Raw genomic sequence first — 27250 nt, 5'->3', positions numbered from 1 at the left:
CTATTTCATTAAAAGAGTAATAATCAGATGCCAAAAGTGTATAGCGCACGGTACCTCACTCACATTTCCATTGCATTGACATGTAAATCTCCAGAAATGTATTTACATATGAATAACCTATCCTGAGGACGGGGAACGGGGGTGCGGGAGATAAACAAAACATTATACCCGAAAAGCAGCGTGTAAAATAAACTAATAAACAACATAATGGGACAATTCAAAGATAATTGAGGCATGGAGAAAGAAAAAGGGGAGAATGAACTTAGCTAAATTGAGTCATACTGTTGTCTCTCGTTTTGAATAGATTGGAAAATTCGTGCAGCTGATTCGTTAGCGGATCTTCGATTGTGTGGCACAACTCGAATCACGCGCGTTTGATCGGAGTCTGAAGGTTGAGGACCTTTTTCTACAAGCAGCGGAACTACAGGGGCGAGTGGAAGCACATCGTGGCTTTCAGCGGTTTGATTGGCTTGCACTTCGCTAGCAGGACTAGTTACAGGACTACTTGCAGTACTTACTTGAACCTCATTCCTTTTGGGTGCATGAGACTTTGGAGTTTGTGAAACAGTTTCTTGATTTTCATCTCTATCTCTCTGTGTTGAAACATCATATGAAGTCTGATGCTGCATATTGGAAGCGGCCACGCCTCCCGATAATTGATTTAGATCTCCTGTGGACCGGTTAACTTGATCGACAGCCGAACCTGACAAGCCCCGGTTCATGACTGGCATGCCAAAAGGAGGGAAGTAAGTACCACCAACCATGGGAGTGTTAGGAAGAGCTCCAATTCCTTGATGAACAGAAGCTGGAAATCCAAAGGATGGATTCATCATTGGACCATAAGGTCCACATCCTCCATAAACAAATCCTGGTCCAGGGTAAGGCTTATATATGAGTCCTTCAGAAGGAGACATTACAGGGACCAACCAGTGATGACCTGTAAACCCTGGTCCAGGTTGCGGGTTTACTGAGTAAGGCCCACAGGTTGAAGGCTGACACTCAATTGGCGCAGGAGGAAGAGATGTCTTTCCAACAGCATTTTCTGCTGAACATTCAACATTGTATTTTGGCTTCCTGGGACCATCACTGAGCTTAGGTTGCACGTGTGATTTGACGGTGTAATGTGAGGTAAGTTTCTTTGCAGGAAGAGGGGTTGGAGAAGAATTATCTAGAAAGATACCGTCTTCAAGTATCAGACGAGTTGATCCAGCAATTAACTGTTGAACCTGTTTGCACGATAGATCGGTTAAGAGAGAAGTGAATCCAATAATGTGAACCTGAGGAGGGCACAAAGGCTGCTATTTGAAGAAATTAGATCACTTTACCTTGACAAGTCTATGCAACTCAAACACTTGGACCTCGAACACTCTCTGTTGACTGCAGAATAATAAAAGTTGAAAGAATAAATCAAACAACATCACGATTGAAATCAAACCGCGACACGTGTTGAAGGTAATAACAACAATCAATTCATAGCATTAAAACAGAATCAACTCATAAATCTTTCTTCAGGGAACAAGAAAAGCTAGCAAACATACTCTTCTTAAGTGATTCTAAATCTAAATAAGAACACTACTTTCATCCATAAAACTGATTCTAAATCTAAATAAGTTCTGTACTGTCAAAATATCCTCCAACAAATACACCTGGAATCCTTCATATGCTCCAATTCTGCTCTCAGCCCCCAAGAGCCATCGAACTCTCTAAGGAAAATTTCGAAGTGATTACTTTAAAAAGGAGACCGAGCAGTACCCAACCAAGACATTCATATATTTACACGAAGCAGAATCCAGTTGTCTCAGAAGTTACTGTGCACATTGCATAGTTCCTGCTATAAGATGATCCAGTATCCATGTCAAAATATTATTGAGGGCCACAAAGATTCACTTAAAAGGGTACCTGAGAGAGATTACGAGTTCTTACCTTTTCTAGTGACTCGTCATTCAAACATATCTACTTCTATATTTCGAACTTTGGTACTTGAACACACAATTAAATGAAAGAATTATGTGAGCGCAAAAAATCACGAGGGATTAGACAGAAATGAAATAGTTCAATGAAAAGGAATTGAAATGCATATCATCTAAATTTTTAAATTTAATGTTGCCACGGATTCAGATAACATTCAACCTTCATATCATTTATGTAAGAAGCATGGCACTTCAGATGCATCAGGAAACTTACTTAATAATTGCTCTTCTTGCTTTCCAGAAATGTTTTTGACCTATTATTCCTACAACATCATCTGGACAGATATCAGAGCCAGAAATTGAGTCAACCATTGAATTCTCGGAGACAATGTCGCTTTTGTCCGCATTCCCCACCTGCATGGAATTATAAGTCCTTTCTACATGGTTCTCAATATTGTCAACAGGAATGTTCAAGCTGTCATTCTTTCCCAAAGAATGGGAGTCCACTCTCAAGCGCGGAACATTGTCTAGCTCCCCAATTCTTGTAGGCTCAACTACATTAGAAGATGTAAGACGGCTTTGACCATTTTCATAACCAGCTTGCAAAACTGTAGAACCAGAATGTTTTGATCCAGGAGAAGAAAACTTTTCCTTGAGGTTGCTACTTTTAACTCTACTTTTGCCCATCCTGGATTGGTCGTATACTGGAACCGTGAAATCGTCTTCATCTTCTACTTCTGTTGTCTGCTGACTCTGGTCAGGCTGAACCGATGGAGGATTCACATTTACTTCACCGGATGGGAGAGCTTGAGAATTTCCAACCTCATTAGTAGAAGTTGGTGAAGACAGGTTTAATGGCAGGCGCAGATCTCTATCAGTCCCTGTACCCTGAAAAGATTTTAAATTGGGGTGTTAAGAGCACAATTTCCGGAACGACCATATTCTTGTGGATCTACTAGCTCCTTGTATGTGAACACATATTTTCACTAATATATGTAGTGTCTGTCTGTATTAGGATAAAATTAAATCGATTGAACTCGTTTGCAATGATTAGTCTGATTCAAAATTGTTAGCTATGAATGACAAAGTCCATATGTAATGGAAAGATATAACAGCTCAAGCTCATCACTAGCAGATATTGTCCTCTTTGGACTTTTCCTTTCGGGCTTCCCGTCCACTGGGGAGAGGTTTCCACAACCTTATAAGGAATGTTTCGTTCCCCTCTCCAAGCGATGTGAGATCTCACAATCCACCCCCTCGGGGGCCAGTGTCCTCGCTGGCACATCACCCAGTGTCTAACTTTGATACTATTTGTAACAGTCCAAGCTCACCACTAATAGATATTGTCCTCTTTGGGCTTCCCCTCAAAGTTTTAAAACGGCGTCAACTAGGGAGAGGTTTCCGCACCGTTATAAGGAATGTTTCGTTCCCCTCTCCAACCGACGTGGGATCTCACAAAAGAACAATTAAATAAACTAGAAGTAAAGGAATAAGTATTAGCCAACTATAAACTTGCTCCAGCAATGAACAGACATGAACCAATATAATCACAGTTAAAAAGCAAAAGATCAAACGCATTAGACTGATTAATCCAATAACATGCTATGAACTTCCCCAAATCCCACATCAGATTAAAAGCTCAGCTGCAAGAGTCAGTTTTCCAACCTGGCTTGAGGATGGTGTGGTAACTGGTTTTCTGGAGATGTTTGTCTTGAGAGGTAAAACCCTGTGACTCGATCGTTTGGATGGTATAGTGAACTGTTCATAGAGGGCCATCTTATTCCTTGGAGGCGCTCTTGGCCAACCTTTCTCAGTGTCATTAACATGGAGCCTAGGGAATATAGGTTCCACCGTCTTCTCGTCATCCTTTCCTCTCTTCATCGTTTCTTCTCCCAAATTCAACCCAAAGAACGCTTACAGTCAAATGTTTTTCAACTAAGATCGACCTTCATCTGGACTTCCGATACCAAATACGTACTTCAAGAAGCTAAAAACTAGCCTCATAAGTCGATAAAATCTATAAAATGGTCTAATTTCATTCAATCAGCTCGGAAATTTGCAAACCCCCAAGAACCAGCTCAAAGTCCGCAAGATTTCCTAGAACAAGCTTCCATACTCCAAAATACAAACAAACCAACAGACAAAATTGAAATCTCTTTCTTCTTCAGTACAACTTACCCGGAATTCAAATCCGATCCAATTGAGCTCAAACTTCAGACCAAAATGGATGAACAAGAAGGCCAGAGTAAGAAGAAACAATTAAAGAGGAGAAATCGGTAGCGGGATAACAGAATCGGGAGGAAAGAGAAAGAAGAAAGGGTAAGGCTTAATTCATGGATTTCTTTGAAAGCATAGACCGAAGAAGAGAAAAGGGGCAAAAGTGCAAGGTCATGGTCCCAGTTTGGATTGAGCTACAGAACATGATCTTCGTTTACTACCAAACGCAATAGTTGGTCAAAAAATAAATTTGAAAAATGGAAGAAAATAAAACGGAAAAAAAAAATGATTTAAAAAAAAAAAAAGACTACATTGGGATAAATATGGGAATTAATCCTACTTTATCTTGTTCGAAATACTTAAATATGTTCTACTAATCATATATAAATTATAATTATTTTTATCTTCAATTTAAAAAGACACAATATATAATTTTCACATTTGACATTGACCAATTTTCAAGCATCTTACCACAAATGGCTCCTTTTGTTAGTGTACAAGAATCATGATCAAATAATTTCCTTAATTATTATTAGTTTAAATATAGATATATAGAAATATCATACAGTTTAATCTCTACTAAAATTAACCAAAAAAGTTGGATATTTTTCCCGATTTAGATATTTTCACAAATTTCAAAAAATAAAGGAAAAATATCTTTTTGTCTTTTTGCTTTTTTGTCTTTTTACAGCTCATTACTGAATCCAAGGTCCACGTAGACTATAACGAACTAGTAGGAGTATTTAACTCATTAAAATAATATTATAAATAAATGAATTGGGCTAGTTCCTTCTTTTAGATAATAAAATTGAGACCGTTTATTTATTTATTTATTTATTTAACAAATATTTGAAAGAATTTATATATATTTAACAAATTTCATAAATGAGCCACCGACGTTAATATTCCAATTTCTCTGAATTATTATGAATTTATAGTTTATAGTTTCTTTAAAACATAGGCCGATCTTACCGTCCAATTGTTTATTCACAATCTGCCTTATGAACTTTTAATCTCCACCGTCCAATTTTTATTTATTGCCCTTTTTCTCATTTAGCATCTGACTCACGGCCTCCACGTAATGACTGGTGTAATTTTAATTGCCACGTGGAAATCATTTTTATTTAGATTCGGTATCTTACAGCTGCCATTTGCGAAATGCTAATTTTTAAATAGTTTTTTTAATGGTCAATTTTGAAATTTAAAAAGAAAACGAGGTTCCAAATATATTTCTTTTTTGTGGATAAGAAGGAAAATAAATTAGTTTAGAATAATAAAGTAAATTAAATAAATAAGTGCCGGTTTAAGATAATAACTACTAAGTCGTGATTGGATTGAGGAACTGACAACTCACAAATAAACATATCCGCAATTTTTTTAATTCTAATCCCAAAATAAAGAAAAAATGTAAAATTAATTAGCACGATTGTTTATTTATTAATTTGACGATTAAATATTTATTATATTTTTCCAGTTCATCATCGTTTATTAAACTTATTTAGGGTAATGAATTGTTTAGTTTGAATAATTTATCTGTTAATATTTGGGTGTTAAATAAATTCTTAATTATCTAGATTATGCTCGTGTCATTTCATATGAAAAAGGCAGAATATTAAGAAAAAAAAATACAAAATTCTTTCCAAGTTAAAAAAAAAAAAAAAAAAAAAAATTAACAGTGAGAGAAAATTTATCTTTTACTCAAGTAGTCAATTTTGTTGATGAGGTTGAATTATTTTGAGACCTTTCATTAAATATGTTACCAGAAGAAACCGTATGTACGAATATTATTATTAATTACCAAAATTAGATTCCAAGTATAAAAGCACCAAGTTCAGAGAGAAAATTGAAAGATTCGCTCAAATGGCAAACACTCCTTCTCACCAGACGTATATTCCTCTGCCTTCGGACTCAGGTCACTCTCTCTTTCCCCTTTCTTGCGTTCTTGGATTGAACTTCCATTTTCATTCATGATCAATTTCATATTGTTTTCTTTGTCTATCTTTCTTCCTCTTAATGAATGCTTCGTTATTGCAAGTTCGTGGTCTATGGATTGACGTGCGATTCTTCGTAGCAAGTTGTTTTCTCTCTTATCGAAGCTTTAATTGCTGTTTGTTTGGCCAATCAGAAATCGTGGAATATACTTGACTGATGTTGGAAACTGAATTCTGATGCAAGAGAATCACAATGATGTAGTTATCAATGGTTAGAGTAGAAGAATTTGTTTGGAAACTTCAAAAGACATGTTGCTCTAAGTATAGGCCTGTATTTTCTCTATTTCCATCGTTCTTTCACCTTTTTACGTCACTTGGATTTAGTTCCAGTTGCTGCGGATAGGTTTGGTTTTCTTGATTGCTTTTGCCGCGCACGGTTGCTTGATTACTTTACCCGCGCATGTTCCATCAAGTTTTTTAGTTAGCATCTTCATTTTCGCTTCGAGACGATGGAATCTTTTCTGTGGTTGATAGTTTGCGCAATGTTTGATATAAAATAGAACTGGAGATGTTAATTCTCCTCTCGTTCTCCAGCTCCTGTCCTCCATACGATCATTTCGCTCCAAGATTTTTATCATCTTCCAATGTTTTGGTTTTCTTGATTGCTTTTTCCGCGCACAGTTGCTTGATTGCTTTACCCGCGCATGCTCCATCAAGTTTTTTAGTTAGTATGTTTGTTTTCGCTTCGAGACGATGGAATATTTTCTGTGGTTGATAGTTTGCGCACTGTTTGATATAAAATAGAACTGGAGAGGTTAATTCTCCCATCGTTCCCCAGCTCCTGTCCTTCATACGTTCATTTCGCTCCAAGATTTTTATCATCTTCCAATGAGTTCCATTTCATGCGGATTTCAGGTGAAAATCAGAACGATCCTGAAGCCAACAAAACCTTGGTTCCTATTCATATTGTTACTCATGCATCTCAACTCCCTAACGAATTTGTTGATCCATCACCTGAAAAGCCTCTGGTAGTTGGCTTTGATTGTGAAGGTGTCAGCCTGTGTTGCCATGGAAGTCTTTGTATCATGCAGGTAAATAAAATGCTAAGAACAAATCGCAGTTTTACCATCCTTGTGGAGAGTGAAATTGTATGGCAGAGGCAGATGTGCTAGCTAACCTTCCCAACTGAGGGAGTCAATGGTTCTAACTTATAATTTCATTCTTTTAGTCATCTGGTGATACTGTCAATTCATAGTCCAAGCCGCTTTCTTGCAAGAAAACAGCTAATATTATAGCTTAAGAAATTTAATTAGCGCTCCTGGATAGTCCTCGACTTGTAGCTATAGTAACTCATCCTTTAAATTACAGGGGTTGATTACTGTCAAAGGCTTGGACATTCAAGAATGTTCAGTTTCTACTTTACTAAAAAACAGTGATTCAAATTAGTTGACATTATCTATAAATCTGTGTTGTTCATTTCTTGGCAGATTGCATTTCCAGATGCTATATATCTGGTTGATGCTGTTCAGGGAGGAGAGGAACTTGTGAAAGTCTGTAAGCCTGCCCTTGAGTCCACATATGTCACGAAAGTTATTCATGATTGTAAACGAGATAGTGAGGTCTCGTCTGAACTTTGTTTCAGTAACAGATTGCCGTCACAGAGACATGATATGTTTTAGCTAATGTTGACTCTATTTTTTTCCCTGTAGGCATTGTACTTTCAGTTTGGTATTAAGTTGAACAACGTTATTGATACACAGGTGATTATCAATTGTGAGAAGCCTGACACCTCTTTACTTGTTTACACCCTTTTCTCACGCATTATATTTTATCTTATTTTAGAGTGCTTAGCCACTTAGTGTGCCAATTTCATGTTACTAGAACATAAGAATATTTTTTGTGCTTTTCTTCTTCTATGTTTTCTTGGATAGAAAATGAAACTATCATATCAGGAAGATGGATTCTACTATTCCACTGATCGTTGTTCCATTATTTCTTATATAAGTTCCTAGAAGTTTTCATGATGTTAATTTTTCACATCTACTTTGCACTTGTACGATTTGAATCTACAGTCTGCCAGTATTTTTATAAATTTATAACTCTACGTACTCATTTTAAAGGTTTATGTAAATTTTCTCTCAATGAGCTCTAATCTTAACTTACTATGGATTATTAACTGATTGAAATCTGCTATCTGATAATTTTTAAGGTTGAGAGTCTGCATGTCTTCAAAAAGGAAAAAAGAGAGAGAGAGAGAGAGAGAGAGAGAGAGAGAGAGTGGTTATCTTGTGACACAAATGCCAATAAAGAGTATGATTTTCTTGATTTAAAAGAATGATCTGAACAATTCATTTTAAGTTTGAGTTACCTTGTAATTACTTTGGAGCCAAGTGTTTGTATGTGTAAGCTGCAATATGGAGGAAGGCTGAGTTATTTGGACCTTCCTGCTTTAATTTTCAATTGTATTACTTGATTCAGATTGCATATTCACTTATAGAGGAGCAAGAGGGATGGACAAAGACGCCAGATAACTATATCTCCTTTGTTGGTCTTCTTGCAGATTCACGTTATTGTGGTATTATACTAATCCTGGTATCTAGATATTCTCCATTCTTTATCATGGAATTTCATGCATTTTTCTTTTTCTTCTAAATATCTCGGATAAAATTACCTATACTCACTCAAAAATATGAACTGATATTTCTTATGAAACTTCAAAAGCAGCAAAGCTTGATTTATTGCTTGCCATCTTCATGTTAAGAAGCTCCATACTTACTACTTATTTTGAGGGTCGTGTTTCCATGAGCTGCATGGTTGGGGATGGTTAATTAACCAGAACCTCCTGCCTGAAAAGGAGAAAAAAAAGTATAAATTTAAATTTGGAAGCCATCACATGACTAATCCCTAGCGGTACGGTGGAGGGACAATAATTGCACTTGGTTAATTGGATCTGTGTCTCTAAGCGAAATTAATCGAGCTTGTGGGTGCTATAATAACATCAACATAAAGAACTTGATTTTAATTGGAAAGGGAGCTTCATAACACTTCTCGCCCCTTTCCATCTCAAAATATCGAGCTCTTAATTTCATAGACCAAGTACAAGCTTGAGAATTGTGATAAGATTATAATTGGAAACGTTATGTGGATTGCGCATTCATCTCTCGCATACTTTGTTTCTCATTCTTAATTTTGTGTAATGTTACAATTCTGGTACCAAGGAAATCAGAATGACCGACTAGGAGCCTAATTTTAGAGTCTAAAGGCATCGTACATTGATTGTGTACACGTAATGTTTCTCATTCTTCATTTTAGAGTCTTTGTAAGCACGAGGAGGTTAAGTAAAGTATAACCAAGGGGTTCAGTGCTCATGGGGCTGTGTAAGAGAATTGCATTTCATGCATTCTCCATTCAAAACTGTTGCTATTCGTGCTTGTGAAATGAGAGATTCTTGTTCTCATAAAGATGGCCGTATATTTTTCATTCCTCTTGGTTGCCGTTGTAATACCCTTTGTTTCATTTTTCTTTCTTTCCCTTGTTTGTTGCCTGGAAACGTTTCCTTCCTGGAGAAATCTACGTGAGCTTTTTTTTTTTTTCTTTTTTCTTGTTACTGAAAATGTTGGTGGATGTCGCTTGGATCTAAATTGTTTGGCATGCTAATTTAATTATCAGAATTTTCTGGAAGGAATAATCTAGATTCTACGTCTAAGTTCTTGTGGTCAGTGGAGAAGTTGACAAGCTTTTGTTATATGAATGCATTTCTTTATTATTTTAAAACTTAATGCTTTTTGCTGCTAATGCTTACATTTTTACTATATATTGAATTAATATGTAATCCTCGCTCATAAATGTAGGTGTATCATATGTGGAGAAGGAAGAGGTCCGCCTCCTACTTAGGCAGGTTAGTTTTTTCATGGTCGTATTGCTGTGGATATTGTTGTATCTTGGCAAGAAGTGTTCTATATATTAAGCATTGTTTTTCGTTATGAGGTATTTTATAGGTCAGATGTGCTTGATTCCTAAATGTAGTATCCTTCTTTTGGAGTAGACAAGTATAAATATAATGTAGAGACAATTCAAGTCCATTGAGCTAACAAAAAGGACATGGAAACTAAGATTATTAGTCTGCAGGTACTGTACTTATGTCCATAATATGATAAGATTCAAAATGTTATCTCGTCATAAAATTATATGCAGGTATCGTGTAATTGTTCCACAAGTTTATGTATCTTTGCATAAAAACTAAATTCTAAATTTGTATTTGACAGGACCCGAAGTTTTGGACCTATAGACCATTGTCTGAATTGATGGTCCGTGCAGCTGCTGATGATGTACGCTTTCTGCTTTACATCTATCACAAGTTGATGGAGAAATTGAATCATCAATCGCTGTGGTACCTCGCAGTGCGTGGTGCTTTGTACTGCCGGTGTTTCTGCATCAGTGATAATGGATATGCTGACTGGCCTCCCCTCCCTTCTGTTCCAGGTTTTCTTTAAGAACCCACCTTACCATGTGCAGTCCATATAATGAGAATAATTCCAAATTTAACGTTCTAATATGCTAAGTTTATTAAACTATCATTGCAAACTTTTCAACATAATATGATTCTGTGGTGTTTCAATATTGTTGGCTTCTTTTATGTTATGATTTCACAATTGATTGGGTTTAAAATTTAAAGTGGCTATTTAGCAATGTGAGAAATGTTGGCTCACCATCTTTCATTCAATTATCCCAATGCTGCTGGAATCTGCAAAACATCAAATATGTTAAAATTTATAATGTTGTATTATCTAATTATTATTGACACTTGGTATGTGGTTTCTATCCTTCGGGTTCTTAGACTACGTTTCATTTCAAATCTTATTTTTTTCATTTGATGCGTCTAAAACCTTTTGTTACATGGTCTCAATTGATCACCTTTATTGGTCTTACATGTTTTTTCAGATAACCTTGTAGTAGAGGGCAAAGCTCCTGAGGAAGAAATTCTTTCAGTCTTAGACATTCCCCGTGGAATGATGGGTCGCGTAATTGGTAGGAGAGGAGCCTCAATTTTGGCAATAAAGGAATCTTGCAAGTAATTCATTATCGACAAATCCCTTTCGACTTCATTTATATCCTTTAGGCTAAAAAAATACCATAGCCGTTGTTTTTTCTCACCTTGGGTTCTTAAAATGCAGGGCGGAAATTCTCGTTGGCGGCGCTAAGGGCCCACCGGACAAGGTAAGTCTCTCTTTTCATTCACTTCAAAACAGACCACTATGAAGCCCAAAATCCTGTTGAATGTTGATGGATATTGAAAGTTGTTCTGTCAAGAAGATGAATGTAATTGTGGTGATGTAGGTTTTCGTCATTGGACCCGTGAGGCAGGTAAGGAAGGCAGAAGCTATGATACGAGGAAGCTTGCTTGAAATATGATTGAATGAATATGAAAACCGTGTTGTGATGAACATGAACGCAAAATCCTCAATATTAAGAATACAGTTTCAGCTGCTAATACTAGTAGATCCCGTATGGAGGGGATTACTTTACATACTTCACAATCTTTTGTATAGGTACAGTAGCTTTGAGAAGCAAATTTTATGTGAAAAATATTATCAAATCAAAATATGAAAATTGAAATAAAACTTTGTTTTTACCTTCAAACTTAATAAATCTAAAATAAATTCAAACCATTAATTCACCTGGGCCAAATGTCATTCAATTATTTGTTTTTACCTTCAATAAGTTATTATCAATCGATTATTATACTGTTTTTTTTAACCATGCATGTATTGTACTATGTTTTATTTATTGAAAAATTGTATCTTTGAAAGGACCTCTTCAGTGATATTTAAGCCGTTTGTTGTCTATGAGAGTAATGAACTGAACTCTTTTACCAGTCTAGCAACAAGGTAGAGAACCAGTCTTCAAAATGATAGGAATACAGAAATTTAGACAACGGGAGGGAGAAAGAACTAATCGACTCTTGAACAGAAACGTACATAATTCAAAGGCTGTACTATTCACACAATCAAAGGTATTTAAACCATTTATATCACACAATCATTTATAGATGGTGTATTTTAGATCACTTCTTATCCGTTTTTATAAAGTTCAATTGCTCATGTCTTACTTTCGCAACATATTTAATAAAAAAAGAGCACTATTCCTTCATTCACAGTAACTCAGTAAGATATAGAACATTTTATATTATTATTCAAGGCATTTCCTCGAATCAATTAATATGTGGCGCATATGCAAACGCCACTCTCCATAGGGCTCGAGGTTTTCTCGCACACTCTTTGCAGATCAACAGGAAGAAAAGAGGCACGAGTGAAAGAATAAATTTACTTCTGGAAACCACCAAATTGATATTGTTGACCAGAAAGTTGTGAAAAGAAATCGTCTCCAATCCCCTGCGATCCTGTCCGACCAAGACCAGACCCTGCACCCATTGCTTGCCCCATGTGATAAGTAGGTGCCGGTCCTTTCTCCCTCTCGTTTGAGAAATCGCTCAGTCCGCCCACGACACCGACTTCTATCAGGGAAACCTTCTTGGCTGCAATGCATGCAAGCAACTGATGTATTAACTATCAAGGGTGCTATGAAAACAACGCATACGAGGAACCATCGTTCCCAAATACAATAAATTAAGAGAACTAAGACAAGATCTCAAAAACTGATGTGAAGTTCAAATACCTATTTAATACACCTAAAGTTCAAGAACTAGATTTATAAATTAAAGCAATTTAATACGTTCATCAAGCCCCAATCCAAAGTTCAAAGACATTCCAGTCCGGAATATTGTCTACGATGCGTCCCAGTTAGCTCAAGAAGAAAGGAAGAAAGCAGGGAATAAAGAAGAAGGTCAGTGAACGGGATTGTGACAGTTAAGATAGACTTACGAGCGGAGATATTAAGATCAATCAATCCTCGACTAAGTGAATCTGCCCAAATCCCAGACTTGACCTGGAAAGTATTCTTCTTCGCTGGGGCTGTTGAACTGTTGATAAATTTTCCATCTAAATTACAAGATGGGCCACCAACAGGATTCTGGGAAGGTTCTGAGGACACTGGTTCAGAACGCGAAGAAGTTGCACCCAAAAAATCTGATCCATCAAAAGAGTTAAGTGGAAGAGCAGCAAATGGATCCACAGTTTTACTGTCTCTTTTTGTGCTAGCAAAGTTGGTTTCTGTTTGCACAACCGGCTCAGCAGAGGCAAAAGGGTCAATTGGTGCAGAAACTGAAGCGGGTTGTGAAGCTTTAATGTCTCTTGCTGCACTGGCAAAGTTAGTTTCCGTTTGCACAACTAGCTTAGAAGAAGCAAAAAAGTCAATTGTTGCAGAAACTGAAGCAGGTTGTGAAGCTTTACTGTCTCTTGCTGCATCGGCAAAGTTGGTTTCTGTTTGCGCAACCGGCTCAGGAGAGGCAAAAAAGTGGACTGTTGGAGAAACCGAAGCCGGTTGTGAAGCGAATAGATCAATCTCAGTCTGTAAAAACCATATATTTTTAACAAAAAACAAAAGAAAATCAATAATCAGAAAGAGGCACTTGCGAACTCTCCAGTCATTTTCGTAAATATAATTTTTTTTATGAGATAATACTTATCGACTTAGTTTTTTATGAGCTAATACTTTCATGGATCGAAAATTTTGATAAAGATAATGAGTAGAAGTAAAACGACCAGATCACTGTTAAAACACCAAAATGCTCGTTGGTATATAAAAATAAAAATAACTAGTTGTTAAGGTACCATCCACCTTTCCAAGACAGAGATAATGCTCTGTCGCCCATCTGTGAAAGAAATGAGAATTTTCACACCTTCCACACGACTGCACCTTGCATTTTTTGGCTTACATTCCAGGCTACTTCAAAATAGCTTTCATGTACTCTACCCTCCGGTTTCTTTGCACATTCAGTGCTTCATTCATCATACGCCTTTCTTCTAAGCCATTTATTTCATCTATCTTGGTTTGCAACTGCCATTTGGAATCCTCCACCTTTCCAAACTCATCCGCATTCCATCTCAAATAAGCTATTTCAAACCTTATAATTTTTCCACAAAAGCAAACCCTGGTCAGCCATGAACGCTGAGTTCCACCATGCTTCAATATTACACATAAATTGAGGGTGATCCAACCAAATATTCTAAAAACGAAAAGGAGTGGGAACCCATTTCTGATTGTTGAGGTTTAATTGAAGGGAAAAGTGGTTGGAAGTCGTTCTCAAAAGTATGTTCAGCTCAATTACTTTTAAACTATCAACCCGACGATGTGAAATGAGAAACCTGTCAATATGGCTGGCCAGAGGAGAACCTCTAATGTCTGACCATGCGAAGACCCCATTCTTCATAGGGATATCAATCAAAGCTAGCCCCTCTATAAGATAGCTAAAGTGCCACATGCTTCAAGTAATTCACCCCCCTTTTAGCTTTTCATACTTCTAACAACATTGAAACCCCCACCTATATAACAACAATCCATGCACGAACCATACAGATCACCTGTCAACCTGCCTCTAAAAACATTTTTGAAAATTAAGAAAATGGATGGCTATTAAGAACCCAAAACAGAATCTATAACCTAGATACTAGACAAGTTCCACATAACTAGAATCCCTCCAGTTGTCCCATCAGCATCCAAGGCCAGCCGTTCTATATGCCTCAAACTCTAAACTGACTCAATAAGCTTTCTATCAATTTTTTATAACTTAGTCTCTTGAAGAATCACTACAGACGAACTAATCTTCGTCAACTACACCTTCACAAGAGCTCTTTTGGAGGGAGCTCCCAGCCCTCAAATATTCCATGAGATCACTTTCATAAGGAACTATCATAGCCTTGAACTACAATAGTTCCCTCCACCTCAACTTTTCTCTCCAAAGCTTTACGTAATTAGTAATTTCCCATTTTTCTTCTTGACCTCCGTACTACCTTTGGCCGAAATCGGAAAAGAGCAAAAAAAATAAAGTAATTTTTCTATTAAAAAAATGTTTGTGGAATTTGGCTAAAAATTCACAAAAAGGTGAAAACCATGGTTAAACAATAGCGAGGAAACAAACCCAACTTCTAAAAATAGAAAACAAAAAACAAAATCATTGATACCTTAATTATTCCTAAAGAGATGCATATAAAAACAGCTAGACAACGTCTAGTTTGGCAGAGATGAGAATTTCTGAAAGATTGGATTTCAATCACATACCTGAGAATTTCCAAAATATTACCAAGAAACGAAAGTGCACAGAAAAAGATGCACGGCTTTTTTGAGCTAAATGTGATACTATTCTTGAACCAAGAAGCAAGTCTTTTAAGTTAGCTAAATGCAAGAAAGTGATTGCAGTAGCAAAAGGAATTTGTTTTTTCTCCTCTTCTATGGAAGAATGTATTCATGGTGGAATTTAATGACATTTCCAGAAGTATCCTTTACCTTTGATGGGGAATTTGGTTCCTTTTCCACTTGCGCTGAAGCTGATACAAAAGTAGCATCTGCAAACAGATCAACCACCGGAGAACTGCTGTCAGGCTTTCCAGGAGGAACAAGAGTTGGAGCATCCATGAGATCTCCGATTAAACTGTCTCCAAAAAGATCCACCTTTTTGGGGCTTGGTGCAGCAGCTTCTGCCAAAAAGTTCAATTCAGAATGAATTATTCATTTGTTTTTCTAGTGTTAGCCTTTTTATGGTTTAAGATTGTCTAACCAATTTAGTCATCAACGATATTTCATTTTTCTAAAACGGTAATTTTAATTGAAGATCACAAGATTTCTCTTTTAATATTTATTATTTATTATTAGCACAACTCTCTATTTCTGGATCTTCCCTTGCATCATTAAGTTATCAAATGTAGTTGTCAACGAACTACATGAAATCAATAAGGAAGAAGGGTTTTACTCATCTATGGAAACATCCATCAAGTGATATCTTACCACGATGATGATATTAGTATTTATACTAGTCCTTATTAGAGTCTTCAACTAGACTACGCTTGTTATCAGCCAATTAGGAAAATTTTAGTCGACTTTAGCCAACACCAGGAGAAATAGTTTGATACAATAAATTTCAGATAAATGGAGAGACAGTGACAATGCAAGAGAAACCACTGAGAATTTCTATGAACCAAAATCAGCGCATGTGGATCATATTTCACCTACTATCAAGATAAAAAATTTCACAACCCTCCCTATTTACAAAGACAAATTTGTATTATATTAAACCATCTCTCATAATTTATGCATTAAATCAGCGCATGTGGATCTAATTCTATTTTACTCGTTAGTTTCAAACTAATTTTATTTTATAATTAGCTTTCCGTTGGTTGTATAAAAACCTAAAAATTATTTTATATTGAAACAATGGATCAAGACACATAATGTAAGAAATGGTTAAGGAAAACTTAATTGTGACAATTGAATTATTTAAAAAAGAATCACGCAAAATAAGTACAAAAAAAATTCTATTTTATAGTCCTATTTGTAAATAGTATTTAATGTCCATCTACTGGAAAATGTCCACAAGCACCTAAGCTACAAAGCCACGTTCATCATTAATTCACCAATTATCTTATTGCAACAAAAGAAGCACAAACATTTCAGAATTCAAAATACTAACTTGTGGTGGTGGTGGTGGTGGTGGTGGTGGTGGTGGAAGTTCCACGAGGATCAAAATCATCAAAATCTTCGTCAGAATTATTTGTAGGGGTACTAGAACTGAAGGAGGCAATCTGATTTGCAGAGTCTTCCGACTTTTTTGATGGCTTTGATGTACCAAATGATGTTTTACCTTGATCCTTGCTGAAAAAGAATTCTCCACATTATGAAGCAAGGCAACATAAAACTATAGAGCAATCTCTGTCTGTTTATATGAGACGCCTATAATTAAAGATCAATCAATATGAAACTCCACATAACTTCTCCAGAATGTAATAACTCCTACCATAGATGCAATAACTTCTGATCAACTTTTCATTTTAAAAACATCATCCACTGACATTTTTTCAGTTATATAATTCTTCAATATATATAGAATTCAAACAAAACTCAACCGAAGAACCACGCCTCAAAGGAACAGGCATTGTTTGTTTGCAGAACCTTCTACCAAGCATCTTACATCATTTTTTTAATATAAGAAACGATAATATAATTCATCAGAGGAAGAACAATCTAAGGCCACTGGTAGAGACAAGCCCCGCCAACAACCTATTTTCTGAATCTAACATCAAATTCAGCCAATAGAATCAAGTAAAAAGGTAATATTCAACAAGTACATACCTGCTGTTTTTTGCAGAACCCATGCCATAATCCTGCTTTACCCAATCTGACTTTTTAAAATCATCTTGATCATTTTTTTCCTTTCTAAATGAATCCCTGTTGCTGCTCCTATCACGAAATCTATCACCTCTAAAGCTACTCTGACCTTGATAACTATCACTGCTATAAGAACTACTGCTGCCATACGAGGCTGAACCTGACTTGTAAGTAATTCCAGTAGAAGAAAGTCCGAAGTACCTAAGAATTGTCAGTACACTAGTTATTCTAAAAAATCAATTCATGTACAGTGGCTAAGTTCCACCATAACAGCCCAAATGGTTGGTATTGAAACAAGCTGAAATTACATATGGCAACATGAAAAACCGTCTACTACTAAGTCTCCCTTCAAAGTGGTACATATAAAGCTCCTAAACTTACGGTGTATCTTGTTCAATTGCCTACATCCACTAATATTAGTGTAAAGGAAAATAACTATATGGAGTGAGTTAAATGTATTTATCAGAAAGTCAGCGACTCAAACAATTTGGCCAAGTCCAATGCTAAATAAGCACAAGATGCTAAAGATAAAGATGAGACTAAGATTTTGGTAATTGTTGATTCAAGGGAGGGAAAATTTCCTGCAAGCACAAAAAACAAGCTAAAACACATGAAATTCAGCCATCTTAAAATATTGACGGAAGTCAAAGATAATGGCTACCCTTGTCTTCATTTCGTTGATACAAGCATCTCCAACATATTTAATATAACTGACCTTGCGGCATATTACCATAACTCTAAGGAAAGCTCCCAGATTAAAGTCCAAGGCAAAAAGATATAGTCCAATGGTGTAGCTGCTACTGGAGTTTATTGTTAATGTCATTTATTAACTACACAATCGGTAAAGGCTCTACCCCCATTCTTTTTAATATTTTGACCAAGGATCAATTAGTGAGGAAAAGCTCGGAAATATAACTGTCCGTTCGTAGGTAGTAAATCTTGGAAAAGAAAAAAGAATCAGATTCCTTAAATGTTCACTTACTTTTCACGATTTGCAGCTGCTTTGTTTCTCACTTCTTGTATTTTATCTTTATCATTCAAAAGGGCAACAATGTTTTCAGCCTTCTTTCTGACATTTATGCCCATGTCCTTTCCATTTGGTTCAACATGTTCGAAACTCGAGAGCGACTATCCAACATAAACAAAACACAAAATAGAATAAAACTAAGAGTCTCTTTAAGTGTTGAGCAGCATCTTAGAGAAAATTTTAGAAACATTGTTACAGATATCTGGAAAGTATGTTCGATAATGTCATCCACTGCACGTTCAGATCCATGTGCCACCAAATACTCTATAACAGCCAAAGCCTGAAGAAGTTGACGACACCACTCATAAGCAAGAGTGGGATGTAAACTACTGTTTTCAGAAAATAAGAACATATATATCTGGGAACCGATGAAGTTTTACCTTATAGACAAGACGCCAATTCTTACCAGTCTCACTCAATCTTGTCCAGAGAACATTCATAACCATCTGAGTTTCAGAACTGAAAAATAAAAATCAATCACGAAACAAAAATAAGTGCTTGATTGAAGAGGGAAAGAAAGATATGGGAGGAGATGGAAAGAATTGTAACTTTACAATTTCTTTGTAGCTTGCGCTATTTCTGCCAAGGCAGACCCATGAGGACCCCATGGTTCATCATCTGTTGCATCCAGCACCTGTAGCAGTGATGACAACCAGCTATGAAATCACGTTGAGAATTTCTATCCTCCAACAATAGAATATTAAATACTTCATTAGAAATTGGTCTGCTCTGAAACTTAATCCATTGTATCTGAAAATGCAAGTCCCTAAGTGTCATCCGGAATATGACCAACCAAATTGAAAATCTACCTAAATGGCACTTGGAGCTCAAACGGATGTGATTGCTGTAAGGATTTGGAGCTCAAACGGACCAGACACCTAGCTAATGCTAACCGCCATTGTGGGAGTTGAATGCTACAATATTAAGCAACATCAATATCCCCGACATACACCTAATTGGTGCTGGAATTTAACAGACCAGTGGTGTGACAGTTTTTAAACAGATATATTTTCTCCATGTGTGATTGAATTATTATATTCCATCTTTATAGAGGTAGAACAGCAGCAACAAGGAAAATAGCATAAGAAGTATGCAAACTATTCTCCTGAGAGGGGTGGGGGTGGACATTGATAATTGAACAAACGTGTTGAGAGTTTCTTACATCCATTAAAGACACGGCAGAGAGAATCCATAACAACAACGAGGTACACATTTAAATCAAGATATCATCGATAAGCAAATGCATTGTTCAAACCTTCTGTTCGATTTCGGGAACCTTCAGAACCTTCAAATTCACCTCCCTCTTTCTGTAACAACGCATAAATAGATCAAATAAAAAAGGAAGTCCCGCCAAAAAATAAAAATTAAAGCTAACAGAAGGTCGTCTTCTATCTAGAAAACTATACAAACACGGAGGGCGGATTGATAAAGAACAACTTGTTCGAGCCTCACATTTCACGGACAGTTTGATCGAAAACCTTCATGAAATCCATAATGGATCTGCGAAATCTATCACACAAGAATTGAACCAGAAAATATGAGAAATTGGAGAACGATCTACGCAATGGATCCAGAAAAAACCAAAAATAATAATAAATCAACAGCTGATATTGCTAAAACTAAACGATTGTGAACAGAAAAGAGAAACGGAGAAGAGCTAATGTACCTTTGAGTAGCAGGGAAGCTTCAGATCCTGGGAAAGAAGGAAATCAGGCCTCCGCGATGATTTTTCAACTTTCTTTTTATCGGTGATGGTTGAGAAAAAATGCCCGAACAGACGAGACACCACCAAACCAATTTTCGCAGCGGAATTTTTATTGTTTAATTTAAATATAACTGAAAATGTTCCAAAAGTTCGCGCGATCTGAATAGTATATTTAATCTCATGAATATTTAGTAATTTTATATAATTATTATTTTCTAATATCGTATAATTGTAAGACATTCTATTTTATATATTTTAATTTTAATAAATAAATCAGTTTCTAATATGAAATATTATTTTCAAAATTTCGAGTATAATTCAACTAATCATTTAAAGTAAATCTTCATTTTTTTTTAAATAGCATATATATAAAATTGATACTAAATTATTTTAAATAAATAAAAGCATGTTGAAATAATTCCAAACATAATAGAAGTGGTTTTATGGTTTTGAATGACATTTTTTTTTTAATAATTAATTAAATGGAGACTTTCATCATCCAACACCTCGAACCCTCCCCTTAATCGTTCGAGGAGGTCCTTTTTTCTTTTTTGGAGTCCTTTGTTCGACATTCAAGGATTTGTCAATCTATTGGCATGGCTAAGTTTAGGGGCATGGCTCTGATATCATGTTAGACGAACACGACTCTCCACAATGGTATGATATTGTCCACTTTGAGCATAAGCTCTCATGGGTTTGCTTTGGGCTTCCCCAAAAGGCCTCATTCCAATGAAGTTAAGTATTTCTCACTTATAAACCCATGATCATTCCCTAAATTAGCCGATGTAGAACTTTCATCATCCAACAGAAAACACTCGGTGTTGACCACATTGAGAGAGACGAAAGTGCAAGTTACACTAGTTTGCGTATTGGTGTTAAGCATCCCTAGCACTACGAAGAGAGAAATGGCGATGATATGATCCGGAATAAAGAAGGATGGGAGAATGAAATAATAAAATTATTAATAATAATGGACTTATTTCTTAAATTTGGCAAGGAAGGGCTCTAGGGTCTACAAACCACGAGAGTGATGGCCCTTCTTCTACAACCTTCCATTCTTATCCATTCCAAGTCGTACGGAAGATCCGTCCAAGTCGACAACAAATATCTTGTCATTATTCGTTACAGTCATTTGGATTTATTCAATGTTCTTTCTTTTTTTTTCCAAAATCAAACAACACGTACATTTCAATCATAATCAAAATTTTCATTTATTTAATTGTTTTATTCCTATTCTAACAAAGAAAAACCCATTTAAGGAACTAATTGAAGTAATGTATTAAGATTTAAATCTTACATGAACAAGGATGAGGATTGAGCGGCAGTATTGTGAAGCACGTTTATACACAATGTTAACATTCACCCATTTACAGAAATTAGTAGAAACTTGAAACAAAATACACAAAAAAAAAAGGACGAAAATATTTGATTCACAGAGAAACTCAATTAAAGAAACGATTCCAATCCATGGCTTATTCTTCCTTCTGGAATTAGTTCCGAGATCCGGCCAATATCAGAGGCCGAACACGCTCCACCGAGTTATCTCTCATCAATTTCGCGTACATTTGGGCTCGTAGGTTTCTCCCTGATTCTACTCTCTCCATTGCTGGTTCTTCTTCGTTATCTCTGTCCCATGAATCAAATGCGCCGGAGTTTCGTCGGAAACTTGGACCGAAGCCGGAGATCCCGGGATTCGTTTTTAATTCATCAAAGTGGAGATTGTGCATCAATGCGACTAATCTACTGAACGATTCCCCACCGGTGGCTAAAGGGCTGATCGGAGACATAGGCGGCGAGTCGGACGATGATGATATTAGGATGGACGTCGGAGATGATACGGCAGGGGCGGCGATTTCCCTGCCTCGGGGAGACCTGATGCTCTGTTTCCCTGGAATCCGGAGTTGCTCCGACGAGTGGGCGAAGAAACAGACCCGCCTTCGGCAGACTGCTCCGTCACGGCATGGCTGAGTCCGGTACCGATCAGGGTGGAGCCAAATTTCGAAAACTCCATGAGCGTACTCACAAGCGTCTCCTTTCATACAACACCCATGACGTAAATCCGGACACTCGGTGCCGGAATAGTTGAACTTCCTCGGATCCCGGCGGCGAGCCTTCTCGCCGGCGTGGGCATAGGGACATTTTGTCCAATCGTGCGACCTCCCACGTGCGCACGCGCGGACTTTGAACTCGTACATCCGGAAATGGTCGCACGTGAAGGCGTCCACAATGGCCGGCAAGTCTTGATCCTCCCAGAACGACGAATCGTAGTCCATAACCGCCGCCGTCGGCGAATCGAGCGGCGACACGTTGCCCGCGGTGAAATATGATGGGATTGCGGCGGCGGGATCGTCGAGGGAGTCCCAGGATGAAATGTGAGGCGTGGGATTGAGAAACATTGATTCGTTAATCATGGTGAATTGTGAGAGAAGGATGATGCAGTGGGAGGGTTTCTGAAGAACGAAATGGGAACTGCCAGTTTTTCAGGCGGAGAGACGGTGGTGGGATTTTGTTTTTCAACCGTGGTTGGTTACTCAACTACCTCCTTGTGTTTTCTCCCTTTAAATATCTAGCGAATCCTTGGGGCATGCTACTCTGCCCGCATGTCCATGCTAATATGCTGCACTCTTTTTTTTTTTTTTCTTCTCATTCTCTTGGCTTCAAGTTTAAGACATCATTCATTTGTACTATTTTTTTTTAGTTATTATATTATGAGTTTGTGTTTTTAGTTAAATTATAAAATAATTAATTTATTTTTATAACACACCCTAAAATTCAATTAAAATAGTTCGTAATATTAACTAAATTGTTTATATAGTTAATAAAAAAAACCAATGGAAGATAGGATCGAACTAATCGAACTCTTGACCGACTAAATTTCAACAAAATAAAACAAAAATCATAAATGTCTGTTATTTTAGTTTTACATTCGGTCAACTTTTTCACTCATCGTGCAGTTAAATCTTAAAATTGAATTACCATCAAAATTTTAATATAAATTTAACAATCATAAAAGTGATGGATGAATGGTTGACGTTTAATTTATTTATGGGGAATTAAATTGTGTTTGGGTGTGGATGTCCTCTATCCAAGTAATTTTAAATAGACAAAAATTGGGGAAGTGGTTATATTTTATTAAGAGGGGATTTTAGAGGACAAAAGTATGTGTAGGACGTGGACAAATATAATCAAGGTCACATGCTGCAGGGACACTTGGAGGAGTCGGATGGAGAATAATTATTATTTTTTAGTTTCCATAAAAAGCAAACAAAAACAAAGAGCCTGTTTCTCTCATCCACGTGGCCGACCGTGATGAGTTAAACCTAGATATTGGTCGACGTGGAGGCTGTAACTTGGCGGTGATGGTTTGGTCCTGCATGATTCTTGGCGCCACAAATCAACAACTATCCACGTGGCACACTTGATCTCTCTTCAGCTTTATTATCCCTCGAGATTCTCATGATCATGACCATTGACCATACCTTCTTTTTTTTTTTTTTAAAATAAATATTTAAAATTTTGTAGGCCGATCTTTATCCGGAACGATAGACTTGCGTGTAAATGCTAAGAGAATTATCCCCAAGGATATTCCACGTGGCTGATTTTGATTGGCAAATTAGCCAAGTATAATCATATAAAATAATATTATGATGAAGCAAAGTCACACCAAGCGTCTTTTTAACTTTTTAATTTTAGTTTTAATTTTCATATTTTGCTTAGTTGATAAGTTCAAACCTACTTTCATCTGCAAATTGTCTTATTCTTTGTGTTTAAAGTGTCCCAATGCTTTACTAAGAAGCATTAATTTTACATAAATCTTTAGCTTAATATTCCTTTTTAAGCCTCACGTGAATTCATTTGTTAATTAACTTTAATATTATAAATTTTTTTTAATAATTATTTACAACTTGAGCCTGTTTGGATCTCTACGATTTTTTTTTTTTTTTTATTTTTGGAAAAAAAAAAAGGAAAAAAAGCTCAATAATCTTATCTATGTTTACCTTTATGGGCCGAATCATGAAGATTGGGCTACCTTTGTGGGCTGAATCATACAATTTTCCAGCCCAATTTCCGTGAATATGAACTAAAACGAAATTCAACAGCCCAACGGCCCAACGGTCCATTATTATTAATATAATTTAACTTATTTAGTTATTAAATTTTTAAATATGTGATTTTATACTTTAAATTTTCAAATGTAATACTACTACTACGGCAGTTATGGTTAATATTTCATTGATTAAATATTTAATTGAATGAAAAAAACATATAACATTAGCAATAGTAGTAGATTATATATTAAAATGACATGACATTAAGATAAGTTGGAATTGGGAATAAATAAATAAATAAATATATATATATATATATATATATATAATTTTTTTTTTTTTGTGGAATTTTAGTCCTCACTTTTTCGTATTATAAGTCCAAGAAATCCCCCCTTAAGAATTGGTTCCTCATTCAAAACTTATCTATTTGTGCGATCTATGAATATAAATCAATTAAATTAACCATTTATTTTTATTATCCATCCAATCAAACAAAATTTTAAGTATATAATCTAAAAATAATAATAATAATAGTAACAGTAATTCAAACATCTACATTTTAATTGATAATATTTGCATGAAATATATTTTAAGTAGAAAGAATTTGAAGGTTTAATTTTACTTCACGTGAAAAATCATGAATTTCTATAAATTAAATTATGTGTAAATATTTTTAGAAATTTCTAGATAAATTATTTTAATTGAGGCCATCAGCACCTAAAAGGGCAATACTTTATAATAAAATATTAACTATAGATCTAAAAAGGATGATAATAAATTAATCTATACTGTCTGATATTCACGAATATTAATTTGTTTTTTTAAAATATATATTTAAAAGATTAATTCTAATCAGTATTACAGTTAATCAAAAAGTGCGTGTAGGAATTCGTTCTCCTCTTGGCCCCGCCGCCACGTGGCTCCACAGTTCTTGCTGCCGCCTTACCGTTACCGGACTCTCTCTCTCTAGAGAAATGGAGTACCCCAGCAATCGAGGAGTTGGCTTCTTACATTTTTTTTGGGTAATGTGATTAATGGGGTTTTGGGAATCGATGTGCTTCGAGATTCTACACTGTATATATGTGTTTGTGTTAATTTTAAGAGAGAGAAACCTCGCCGTCAGCGGCGGAGGGGAAGAGACCATTGACGGTTGGAACTGGGAAACTGGGTGGTGCTACGGTGGTTGCAGTGGGAAATAGGAGCAGCTCCGCTGACCTGGGCGTTTTCCGGTAGGGCCTTAAATCTTTACATCTTAACACAAATAACCAAAAAGAAAATATTAGTATATATTTGTAAAAAAAGGAAAAGTAAAAATGAATAAAAAGACAAAGAAATATGAAAAGAAAGGGAAACCAAACATTTTATGGGCAGAGGTGGAGATGTACGAAATGTTTGGTTCCAATTAAAGTGATTAAACGTTCCATCTTCCACTTTGCTAAATACAAATAAACATGCAAAAAAACAGGTAGGTTAGGTTTGTGGAGTAGAGATTCACAGAAACATATTTCCATATATATATATATATTATATGATGTGATCTTATAATGTCACTGTCTCCTTATATATGTTTCTTAACATACATATCAAATCTAACATCGTCCAAAAGTTGGTATGAGTCTACATCTCATTCAATTCACAATTAACATCGTCATCACTGTATTAATAATTATATAATTACTCTTTATTCTTAGATTTTTTCTTTTTTTTTTATAAAATAAATTCAGGTATAATTTATTTAGGAGGAAAAATGGAAGGAAAATGGTGAGAGGGTTGAAAAGGATGCACTCACTAACTTGATTGAAAAGGAATGGAACATAAATATGGAAAGGGACAGTGGATTCTAAATCTCACCAAATAAAGCAATAAAGTAAATGCAAAATGGAGGGAGAATAGGCTTTCAATAATTGACTTAATCTCATAAAAGACTCACATAATTTTCTCAACGTTATAATAACAAATTAAAGTTAAGGAAGTATACTATATAATTATATTATATGGTATTTAGGGTTTGCCAAAACTATATATTATATAAAAAATATTTATTTAGCAACTGGTTGACATGACACCAACAACTTCATGTTCATCCATGTATATCAATGCCCCAAAAAAGCTACATCATGATTTGATTGCATTTCAGACACTCGCACCAATAATTTAACTCACTGTTCTCTATATTGGGCTTTCTACACCTATATTCATATATACACAGTTTTAAAAAATTAATTATTCTACCTAATATAAAATTTAAATCCATTTGAAAAAAAGAAAAAAAAAATTCACCATGTTACCGAATTTGTTCAAGAAAACATAATATGACCTAATTGGACACTTCATCTGTAAAAAAAAAAAAAAAAAAAAAAAAAAAAAAGAAAAAAAAGAAATTATATTTAAGAAAAGTTGGTCATTAATATATTCAGACCTACCCTACCGTTGAGTTAGAGTGAGCATAGAATGAAGGATGACCTAATGTTAAGTTGGTAAAGCCAATTTCTTGGGTTATAGGGGACTCAAGTAAAGGTGCAACGTAACTAAGAGAGTCGATCGGTCACTCGAAAAACCCTCGATGTACCGTTGATAGTTTAGTATATACTCTCAACCAAAAACCAGATTTGAAAATGGACGTATCGGGATGGACCAGAAAAAGAGGGCTATTAAGAGTATAGGCATATGAGATTGATATATTGGAAAAAGTTAGTGAATAAACTAAAGTGGAAAGGATTCTAAAGGTGTGGAATTTAATGGGAGGAAGATGAATACTTGGAAAAAGTAGTAATGCGATTAGACAAGAGAATGGAGTGAATAATTGGTGTTCATATTTGATTCTGGATGGAGTGAATAAAAGGTGATGAAGTTGTACATAATTTAGGAAGATTAGAGAAATAAAGAGAAGTAGAAGGAGTATTTAGCAAATAATAAGAATTGGAGGGGGACTATTTGTGCAATTATTGGGTTCAGCCTCGTTTGTACAAATTCAGCCTTTTTTTTCCTCCTCCCCCTTCATCACCTCGGAGTGCTCTGTCCCTTTGCCCTATCTTTTCACTGTTTACCCTTCAAAAATTTGTGCCTTTTTCTTTTTAGCAATGGCAAGAAATGGAAGAATAAAAGTAAAGATAAAATTAAAAAAAAAAAAAAAA

General features: G+C 35.7%; 4 protein-coding genes across 8 annotated transcripts; 1 reads left to right on the top strand and 3 right to left on the bottom strand.

Moving 5' to 3' along the window:
• Positions 1-39: 39 nt before the first annotated feature.
• Positions 40-4346, bottom strand: LOC111492514 (protein EARLY FLOWERING 3). Its single transcript, XM_023141877.1, has 4 exons — positions 3576-4346; positions 2185-2798; positions 1326-1377; positions 40-1226 (listed from the first exon to the last, which is right to left on the bottom strand). Exons 1-4 carry the CDS (start codon positions 3789-3791, stop codon positions 267-269), a joined length of 1842 nt encoding a protein of 613 aa, XP_022997645.1. The 5' UTR covers positions 3792-4346; the 3' UTR covers positions 40-266.
• A 1617-nt stretch (positions 4347-5963) lies between these two features.
• On the top strand, positions 5964-11662 carry LOC111492408 (piRNA biogenesis protein EXD1-like). Of its 3 annotated transcripts, none has more exons than XM_023141744.1 (10): positions 5964-6039; positions 6974-7149; positions 7546-7677; positions 7768-7818; positions 8537-8633; positions 9910-9956; positions 10324-10540; positions 11000-11129; positions 11233-11275; positions 11396-11476. In XM_023141744.1, the coding sequence occupies exons 1-10, from the start codon at positions 5988-5990 to the stop codon at positions 11468-11470; spliced, it is 1020 nt and encodes a 339-aa protein (XP_022997512.1). In that variant the 5' UTR covers positions 5964-5987; the 3' UTR covers positions 11471-11476. The 3 variants fall into 3 exon arrangements, with proteins under 3 accessions (XP_022997512.1, XP_022997511.1, XP_022997513.1); XM_023141743.1 differs by lacking the exon at positions 5964-6039 and adding an exon at positions 6083-6201 and having other exon boundaries at positions 11396-11662; XM_023141745.1 differs by lacking the exon at positions 5964-6039 and adding an exon at positions 6228-6329.
• Positions 11663-12035: 373 nt separating this feature from the next.
• LOC111492065 (clathrin interactor EPSIN 1-like) lies at positions 12036-20179 on the bottom strand. 3 transcript variants are annotated; one of them, XM_023141239.1, is made up of 12 exons: positions 20029-20179; positions 19815-19871; positions 19618-19669; positions 18917-18996; positions 18743-18821; positions 18559-18642; positions 18318-18463; positions 17300-17536; positions 16641-16822; positions 15461-15651; positions 12940-13525; positions 12036-12593 (listed from the first exon to the last, which is right to left on the bottom strand). In XM_023141239.1, exons 2-12 carry the CDS (start codon positions 19853-19855, stop codon positions 12382-12384), a joined length of 1890 nt encoding a protein of 629 aa, XP_022997007.1. In that variant the 5' UTR covers positions 19856-19871; positions 20029-20179; the 3' UTR covers positions 12036-12381. The 3 variants fall into 3 exon arrangements, with proteins under 3 accessions (XP_022997007.1, XP_022997008.1, XP_022997009.1); XM_023141240.1 differs by having other exon boundaries at positions 15461-15656; positions 16664-16822; XM_023141241.1 differs by lacking the exon at positions 20029-20179 and having other exon boundaries at positions 18912-18996.
• A 1141-nt stretch (positions 20180-21320) lies between these two features.
• On the bottom strand, positions 21321-22664 carry LOC111492294 (zinc finger CCCH domain-containing protein 20-like). The gene has a single exon (XM_023141583.1). It carries the CDS (start codon positions 22476-22478, stop codon positions 21558-21560), a length of 921 nt encoding a protein of 306 aa, XP_022997351.1. The 5' UTR covers positions 22479-22664; the 3' UTR covers positions 21321-21557.
• Between the last annotated feature and the right edge of the window lie 4586 nt (positions 22665-27250).

Source organism: Cucurbita maxima, unplaced genomic scaffold (assembly GCF_002738345.1).
Source record: "Cucurbita maxima cultivar Rimu unplaced genomic scaffold, Cmax_1.0 Cma_Scf00017, whole genome shotgun sequence".
Lineage (NCBI taxonomy): Eukaryota > Viridiplantae > Streptophyta > Magnoliopsida > Cucurbitales > Cucurbitaceae > Cucurbita > Cucurbita maxima.
Note: the sequence above shows the minus strand (reverse complement) of the source record. Positions and strands in the feature narration are given on the sequence as shown.

Coding starts and splice junctions, on each gene's coding strand:
- LOC111492065 (XM_023141239.1), bottom strand. CDS start 19,855: ATGGATTTCATGAAGGTTTTCGATCAAACTGTCCGTGAAAT. Junction 18,997..19,617: donor TTCCCGAAATCGAACAGAAG/GTTTGAACAATG, acceptor TCACTGCTACAG/GTGCTGGATGCAACAGATGA. Junction 18,822..18,916: donor GCGCAAGCTACAAAGAAATT/GTAAAGTTACAA, acceptor TTTATTTTTCAG/TTCTGAAACTCAGATGGTTA.
- LOC111492294 (XM_023141583.1), bottom strand. CDS start 22,478: ATGATTAACGAATCAATGTTTCTCAATCCCACGCCTCACATTTCATCC.
- LOC111492408 (XM_023141743.1), top strand. CDS start 6,141: ATGAATGCTTCGTTATTGCAAGTTCGTGGTCTATGGATTGACGTGCGA. Junction 7,819..8,536: donor ACAACGTTATTGATACACAG/GTGATTATCAAT, acceptor TACTTGATTCAG/ATTGCATATTCACTTATAGA. Junction 8,634..9,909: donor TGCAGATTCACGTTATTGTG/GTATTATACTAA, acceptor TCATAAATGTAG/GTGTATCATATGTGGAGAAG.
- LOC111492514 (XM_023141877.1), bottom strand. CDS start 3,791: ATGAAGAGAGGAAAGGATGACGAGAAGACGGTGGAACCTATATTCCCT. Junction 2,799..3,575: donor CCACACCATCCTCAAGCCAG/GTTGGAAAACTG, acceptor AAATCTTTTCAG/GGTACAGGGACTGATAGAGA. Junction 1,227..1,325: donor AGTTGCATAGACTTGTCAAG/GTAAAGTGATCT, acceptor TCGTGCAAACAG/GTTCAACAGTTAATTGCTGG.